General features: G+C 47.6%; 1 protein-coding gene and 1 pseudogene across 1 annotated transcript; both read right to left on the bottom strand.

Annotated features, from left to right (window-relative positions):
- Positions 1-809: 809 nt before the first annotated feature.
- Positions 810-1,772, bottom strand: LOC127339971 (protein NRT1/ PTR FAMILY 5.10-like; annotated as a pseudogene).
- A 245-nt stretch (positions 1,773-2,017) lies between these two features.
- Positions 2,018-4,934, bottom strand: LOC127344219 (protein NRT1/ PTR FAMILY 5.10-like). Its single transcript, XM_051370440.1, has 4 exons — positions 4,746-4,934; positions 4,427-4,644; positions 3,301-3,791; positions 2,018-3,191 (listed from the first exon to the last, which is right to left on the bottom strand). Exons 1-4 carry the CDS (start codon positions 4,858-4,860, stop codon positions 2,369-2,371), a joined length of 1,647 nt encoding a protein of 548 aa, XP_051226400.1. The 5' UTR covers positions 4,861-4,934; the 3' UTR covers positions 2,018-2,368.
- Between the last annotated feature and the right edge of the window lie 3,373 nt (positions 4,935-8,307).

The raw sequence follows: 8,307 nt of genomic DNA, 5'->3' as shown, positions 1-8,307 counted from the left end.
AGAGAGTTGAGAGTCTCTCAACATCGGCCACCAGTCCTTTGGTGTGACAACATCGGCGCAACATACTTGTCATCTAATCCAGCGTTTCATGCTCGAACGAAACACATTGAGGTTGACTATCACTTCGTACGGGAACGTGTCGCACAGAAGCTACTCCGCATCAAGTTCATTCCTTCCAAGGATCAACTTGCTGACATCTTCACGAAGCCTCTACCACAGCCGCAGTTTGTAGGTTGTAGGCGCAATCTTAACTTGCTTTGTACCTCAGGCCAGTTAAGATTGAGGGAGGGTGTTAGGCTGTAAATACGTAGCCTCTGTACATATCTATATTGTACCCTTTGGTACCCCTATATATATGAGATAGCCACACCCACGTTGGGTGTTGAGCAGTTGCCCCAAATTACTGTGTCTAATAACCGGAAGGGTTCTTGGTGTGCTTCCTGGCAAGTGGAACCAAGACTCGCTCGTAGATCGGCAGAAAGATCATGAGTGACGCGCTTACCAGGTTTTGCAGGGAAGCTGCTGGTACGACTAGGGTGCCAATCCTCCTGTCCAGTGTGCTTGCCTGTTTGGTGAAGAAAGTGAACCACTGTGAGAAGACAACGGCAAAAATAAGGCAGGATGCCCATAAGGGGAACAGGTTGAGCAATGCAGTGGCTTGTCGATCCCCCCTCAGTGACGGCGTTGGCAATATCGCATGTTCAGAATGAAAAAAATGGTTTCAGATTTAGAAGAATGTGCTACCCTCAACAGGAAGTGTTCAGAATCATCTTTTCGCGTGCTCTCGAAAAAAAAAAAAAAGAATCATCTTACATTTTAGCACTTGGCAGTGGATGGAAGCGATAAGTCTTGGTTCCTAGACAGAAGACGGCAAGGGCGAGAGCCATGGCCACGCACGGGATGACGAACCCGAGCTCCAGCTTACGCTCTCCTGCACGTAGTTCAGAACCGAGACGGGGACGGTGTTGCCGCCATAGGCAGCAAAGTACCACCAGTTGAAGAAGGAGCTCCTGGAGGCCAGCTCGCGGGGGTCGTTTTCGTCGAACTGGTCGGCGCCAAACGCCTGGACGCAGGGCTTGTGGCCGCCCTGAGCGATCGCCACCAGGTAGAGGGAGAAGAAGAAGAGGGCCACCTGAGCGGACGAAGTTGTCGCGCACCAGGCTGAGCCCGGCACCTTGCCTGCGCATCCTGGCGGCTCTCCCGGCGCGAGAACCGTTGAGAGGGTGAGCATGCCAAGTCCCTGCAAAACAGTTGAGCAAAATATGTTCAGGTTTGCACTTACAAGAAAATAAGCATGGTGAGGCAATGCAGATATCGATGCTTCGGTGTCATACCAAGATGTATTGGATTGATGCGGAGATGACGGTGCGGTAGCGGCCAAGCCAGGAGTCGGCGACGGCTGAGCCGAGCAGTGGCAACAGCATGGCCGCACCGTGCCACGCACTAACGGCCGACGCGGCGGCCGCCGTGGACTGGCCGAGCGGGCCGGTGAGGTAGATTATCAGGTTGCCTATGATGCCACAAAATGCGAACCGTTCGGCGACCTCCACTCCTACATACACCCGTGGAAAACATGCGACATGTTCAACACATAAAAGGCAAATGATGTGCTTGCTAGCTGCGTCTTCTTCTTTGTACCGATGATGAAGAGCGCAGCGTGCCACCCGCCGGAACTGCCGCGGGAGGCCGGACGACCGAGATGGTCGACGGAGGACACAGGCTGCTCCGGCCGCGGCAGGAGCACCTCTGCCGTCTCCGACTCCATTGCCCGCCTTCTCACTTTGCCTAACTGCTACTTCTCTACTCTGCTTGGTGCATATGCTTCACTTTCCAAGTTCTATCCGAATCACAAGCGCAAAACATAATCAACGAAACGAAATCTACAGACGATGGCGTTTGCGGCCAGTACAAGCTTGCCCCATTCTATTTCTATTCATTGAGGGGCGTCCGCACGGTGCGATGGAATCCTCGAGTAAATATCTGAGCCTATGCTTACCTATCTTGACAAACAAGTGCAAACTGAAAGATACCAAAGGCATAGCGGGAATAGTTTAGTCTCCTGCGCAATTATTTGCGGTTGTTCGGCCGTCCAGTTTACAAGGAAACGAGATTGCATTTCACTTTCACCTTTTTTTTAGATTGCCTTTCACTTTACCAATGGCGCTTCTTTTTTGTGCTTCCCTTTCACTTTCAAGGCTTAATTCACCTTGTACAAGTTACCCAAGACAGCTACAGCCGCTTCAGAACCAAACATCTCACCTCTGCACGATTGAAGCAACGCAGCGTCCATGCAGACAATCTGTCTGGTGATGTCCAACAGCCTAAGAAAGCTCCAAGCCGTCTTCCATTGAATGCATTACACATACCTTCATTGCACTGAAATGCCCTTTCTCTTGTGGACATACGCTTGCGAGAAGTGCAGGTAAGCAGCCAGCCCAAGAATGCTGAGCACGGTCAGAAGCCAGTAAAAATAATCAAGATGACCTCGGTTTAGATTGTCGGAGAACCAGCTGTCTCCCCCATCACTGGTTACCCTGTCGATTGCATACACCATAAAGCTACTGATGAAGCTCCCAACTCCAAATATGCTCAGGTATAAGGCGACGCCCAAACTGCGCAGGCCATCTGGCACTTGGTCGTAGAAAAATTCTTGTAAGCCGACCATCACAAATATGTCCGCCAAGCCAGTCAAAACAAACTGAGGCACCACCCACCAAAAGCTCATCGGAATCGTCGCTCCAGGTTCATCCACTAGGCCATAGTCTCTAGCTATCCTGAGCCTTCTCATCTCCACAAAGGCCGCAACAACCATCAAGATCACAGAGATGAATAGTCCAGTTCCAATCCTTTGCAAGGATGTGATACCGCGAGGGTTCTTTGAGTGCTTCCTGGCTAGTGGAACAAGGATACGGTCATATATGGGAACAAAGATGACGATCGACACACTGATAAGGCTTTGTAAGGCAGCAGCTGGAACTTGGAAGCTACCTATCCACCTATCTAGTGTACTTGCTTGTTTAGTGAACAACGTCATCCACTGGGCAAAAACAACTGCATAAATCAGGCAGGATGCCCCTAATGGAAACAACTTCAGAACTGCCTTGGCTTCGTCAGGAAAACATGTCGTTTCTGCATTATCCTTGACTCTGTTGGATGAAGATGTTGGAATGCAGTTAAGATCATCAGAAGATCTGCCAAACAAACACACACAACACAGACAAAACAGAGAACAAATAATGTCAGTGATTCTGAAGAACTAACTCCATACAGTGGTACACAGTTTTAGAAGAATAAGCTTACTTTGAATTCCATGATGCATGCCAGACTCTAATGGATGATAGAAGGTGTTTGCCAACCTTCCCAAATAGACTTCCGCCACTTCTTACAGGATAAAATCGGTATGTCTTGGTCCCAAGCCAGAAAACCACAAGAGAAAGTGACATAACGATACAAGGTATTCCAAACCCAAACTCCCAGCTTATGTTATCTTGAATGTAGTTCAAGATTGAAACTGTAACAATACTGCCTCCATATGTCCCAAAGTACCACCAATTAAAGAAGGAACTCCTTGAGGCACATTCTTCAGGATCGTTCTCGTCAAATTGGTCTGCCCCAAACGCTTGCACGCAAGGTTTGTGCCCACCCTGAGCAAAGGCCACCATATAGAGAGAGATGTAGAAGAAGGCTAAGTGGGTAGTCGGAGTCGAGGATACAGTAGAACCCATGTGGCCTCCAAATTGTGCTGGTTGTTGTGGCGCAAGAACTGATGATAGTGTGAGCATTCCCAGACCCTGGTGGTGGATGCAATTTAGTCAAATGAGTGTTCTAGTGGGCAATCATATTATTTTGAGGTTTATTAAAAAAAACAATTATACTCTTACATCTCAAACATCAATTAGCTACTAGGGTGCCTTGGTTTGTATTGTACACAAAAATAATATTAGCTGAATTATTCGCTGGGAATCTTCTTTGCTTTGATTCGGTGAGTGAGATCAAACATGCATCGATCATCAATGGATAAATTTTGCATAATTTGATTACATGTAAAACCGAAACTTTAGCGATTGCATCAGATCCTTTGACTTTGGAGGCTAGGGCTAACTTTTATGTTGTGGAGTTCGGAATGCACAGCAGTTCGGTGGTATTCAGGAAGTAATACACAAAACATATCTTCTACAGTGTACAATAGAGAAGGGCAGTAGTTCTGCCTGATCATAAACATGCCATGTCATGGTTAACATGAGGGAATCCACAGAGATCCATTATATTATCAACTGAATACAGAAAACTAATCTACTGGAGCTCAGGATTCAGAGCATTTATGTGAATATCTAAATACCTTCCATCTAAGTAGTAGTAGTTGGGTAATCCAGACTATATGCTACTCGCTGCGAACCCGCGAGACCACAACAGCATGCGTACTTACAAGGATGTAGAGGAGCGAAGCGCAGACTACAGTGCGGTAGCGGCCGAGCCAAGAGTCTGCGACGGCAGCACCGAGCAGCGGGAGCAGAAGCGCGGCGCCGCTCCACGCGTTGATGGCCGCGGCGGCCGACGCCGTGGACTGGCCGAGCGGGCCGGTGAGGTAGGTGATGAGGTTCCCCGAGATGCCAGAGTAGGCGAACCGCTCCGAGATCTCCACTCCTGCGATACCGGCAACAAGCAGATGAAAGAGGATACCGGCAAAAAAAAAGGATGGTGAATTGGTGAGTATTGTTGTTTGGATTGTTGTTTCCTCGGGGTACCGATGATGAAGAGCGCGGCGGGCCAGCGGCCGGAGGTGCGGAGGGATACTGGGCGGCCGAGGTGGTCCACGGCGGTCGCCGGTTGCGGCAGCAGGGGCTCCACCGCCGTGTCCATGGCCGCCTCACCTGTTCCCCTCCTCTCCAGGAGCCTAGGAGCTCGTCACACGGCTTTGACTTTCTATTGACATTTTTTCTTAGAACACAATACACGCGCTCACAAAAATACCAACATACACTCACCAAAATTCGTGAAAATTCGATTTGATTTTTCTTCAAAGCCAAAGCCCATATACGGAGTATTAAAAACAACGACCCTTACATGACCATTTTTGAATAATAAGATAATTACAAAAGAAATTATAGGGAAATCAACGACACCGTTCTCCTACACCCATCGGTGGTGTGCCGTTAGAAGAACTCGGTGTTGCCTCCTCCGAATCACGTCAAAGTTGAGAAAACATCGTTAATATGGTATCCAAGAAATCTTCGATAAAAAAAACATGGTTCTAGAGAAGGAAGTGACACCTTAGATCTGGAGCGACCTAATAGCACTAACTCCTGGACGAAGCCGAAACTTGCCAAACCTCGCAAGTTGGAGTAAAAAACCAACAAACCTGGAAAAAAACAAACACATAACTAAATCCACCACTCGAGGGGAGCAGCGGACTGAAAATTCCTCACCTCTGCAGCACCGCGCCACCAGTGATATTAACATTTTGCTGATATTAAATCACTAGATTATTTTACGGAGAAAATATCTACCCTCATTTTATGAAACCGGTGTATAGTAAGCTGGCATGCTCCTTAACCCTATCACCACCGCCGGTATGATTATCACTCCTCTTTGACTTCGTTAGCCGCGCCAGCATTGTTGGGTGGAGATGAATAGAGATGCTAGAGGAATTTTACTAAAGTTCCACGTATAGTTCATTTTGTCATTTCTAATTTGAAAATTTAGACAAATTTTGAGTTAGAAATCATAAAGTGCATTATAAGTGGAATCGACTTGACACCTTAGAGATGAAGGGTTCTCTATTTTTGTTGTATGGGAGGGTTTCTTTGTGTTTATTTAAAAAAATTGGGAACATTTTAGTGGCTATGTGGGCATCGTGGGTAATCTTCTCCTTCAACTGCGTCTCTTCATTCTTTGCTAATATAAGGCGGTTGCATTGGTCTGTCGAATCTGCCAAGTTGCCTGCTTAGATTAAGATAGTGCATGTGTTAATACGCTAGGCATGATTATCAATATGAAAATGCTTATTTTCACGCAACCAATCGAGTGGAAAAGGGTTCTGACTCCTGACGCTACGTTCGCTCATTTCGTCCACCTTTCACGCGTCCCGCTACGGGCCTCCACCTTAATTAGTCTTATCTCCGCGTTAGAGCATATTCTTCACTCGTTTTTCCTACCTCCTTCTTGTCTTCTTCACGGATGCAGCGGCCGTACCCCCAAATGCTACGCCACCGAACCGCCACCGCACCACCACCTCCCCAGAAATCACCACCGCACCAGACCCCTCTTCTACTCCTTCCTCTTTCTTCTGTCCAGCTCAACTAGCATGGCCAGCATCCTGTCCGCCGTTTCAGGCACCACAACTGCCCTAGATCTCCTTCCTCAACCTCTATGTCTAGTCTCTGTGTAGTTTCGATGCCTCGCCCGTGGAGATGCGTGAGGTCGACGAGCTGGTGGGAACGGCGGCGTTGCGGTGCTTCAAGAGGTTGGCGTCGATGTTGGAAAGGACTATCGGCCACCACCGTTGATATGTTGGATTTTTGTATATTCCTTTTTTGCAAAAAAAATTGGTGCATTTTCCTTACAAGTTTTGTTGTAAAATTCCAGAAAGTTTGTGTTGTAAACATCCAACGATTTTTTCTCAATTGTCTTCGGTTTTTTCGCTGTGAACTTTTGCGGCGATACTATAGGTGATAGAGTTTATTGTAAAAGATCGGAAATTATGTTGTAAACATCCAACGGTTTTGTTTCATTCATATTTTCGTATTTTTCCGTGAAATTTTGGTGCAATGCTACAAGTGCTATTTTTATTGTAAAAGTTCAGAAATTATGTGGTAAACACTCAATGAATTTGTGTTGATCATATTTAGAATTTTGGTGTAAATTTTTACTATAATGCTACAAGTGCTATTTTTGTTGTAAAAGTTCACAAATTAGATTGTAAATATGCTATGAATTTTTTTTGCGAGAAAAAATGGAACTTTATTAAGCAAGAAGGGTTACAAGACGATCATGATCTAGCACCTGAAGGACATCCTTAGGCCCAGAACCTAACCACGTAATTGTACGGTGTTCTGCCCTTGCAAAATTTGCCAGGCAGTGGCTAACTGTAACACCCCTCTTTTACAAAACCTAGATTAGGGTTTGATTGTGCATCATTTGCATCATGTTATTTGCTTTTGAAAATATGCACAAAAGAAATGATTTTGAAAACCCTAATGTTGGTTTGAATCTCTCTCAAATTCAAATGCTCCAAAGTGTTTCCAAAAGTTTTCAAACAAAATACCTGGCCATAAGTATATTTTGAAGGCTATGGATGGTTTCCAAATTTTAAAGAAGTTTGAAACTTCAAACAGATTTCAAATACAAAAAAAAGAGTTTGGAAACAAAAATAAAAACAGTTTTTGTTGAAAAAAAAGGAGAGAGAACTCTCCTCTCTCTCTTTTGGGCCGCAGCCCAACTCTCCTCTCTCCCCTCCTCCCCCTGCGCAGCCCAGCAGGCCAACCCACCAGCAGCCCATCTCAGCCCACCCCGACCCCCAGGGGGTTATCTGCAAAATTCCAACTCATCCCCTACCTCCGTTCCAGGAAGCAGCTCGCTGGCAGCACCGGCGAGCTCGGTCGCGCCAAGATTCGAGCCGCCGCCCCCGGCGGCCTACAAATACCTCCGCCGCGGCCGCCCGGAAGCCCTGGGCCACTTCTCCCCTTCCCCACGGTCTCCGACGCCCCCAGGAACCCAACCCTACCCTAACCTACTGCGGGCCGGACCCGTCGATTCGCCGCCGGCGAACCCTCTCCGGCGTCGCCGACCTCACCATCGCGACCACGGTGAGCTTCCGCGTCGCCCCGTGCCCCTGGCACGCCCCCTCTCGCCCTCTAGCCCCGCCCGCGACGTGCACCTGGCCGCGCCGCCGCCTGCCATCACCGCCGGCGTCGCTCGGGCGACCCTTTCGGGGTGGCGCCGCCACCAGGTGGTTGCCCCCGTCCGTGCGCGCCTAACGCGCGCCTCGGCGCATCCAGGGGAGCACCGCAGCGCCGCCGCTGCTTGCTCTCTGCCGCCGGTCACCGGCGGTTGACTGCCGTGGGACCCGCCGCCCCTTTTCCTTTTCTATTTTCTTTTAGTTCTGTTTTAATAAATATATTGATAGGTGGGTCCCCTTGTCAGATATTTAATCTTTTCGTAAATGATTAAAACCCTGACATGTGGGTCCAGTCTGTCAGGCTTTTATTATTTTCCAGGAATTTTCATAAATGATTTAAAATGAATAAAACTTGTAAAATTCATAACTTATTCATTTTAAATCAGAAAAATATGTATAATATATCAAAA

This window comes from Lolium perenne, chromosome 3 (genome assembly GCF_019359855.2).
Source record: "Lolium perenne isolate Kyuss_39 chromosome 3, Kyuss_2.0, whole genome shotgun sequence".
In the NCBI taxonomy this organism is placed as follows: domain Eukaryota; kingdom Viridiplantae; phylum Streptophyta; class Magnoliopsida; order Poales; family Poaceae; genus Lolium; species Lolium perenne.
Note: the sequence above shows the minus strand (reverse complement) of the source record. Positions and strands in the feature narration are given on the sequence as shown.

Bases quoted from the DNA above. Each gene is read 5' to 3' on its own strand.
- LOC127344219 (XM_051370440.1), bottom strand. From the start codon at position 4,860: ATGGACACGGCGGTGGAGCCCCTGCTGCCGCAACCGGCGACCGCCGTG. The intron at 3,792-4,426 runs GTAAGTACGCAT...ATCCACCACCAG, and splicing joins CTTCGCTCCTCTACATCCTT to GGTCTGGGAATGCTCACACT. The intron at 3,192-3,300 runs GTAAGCTTATTC...TTTGTTTGGCAG, and splicing joins CATGCATCATGGAATTCAAA to ATCTTCTGATGATCTTAACT.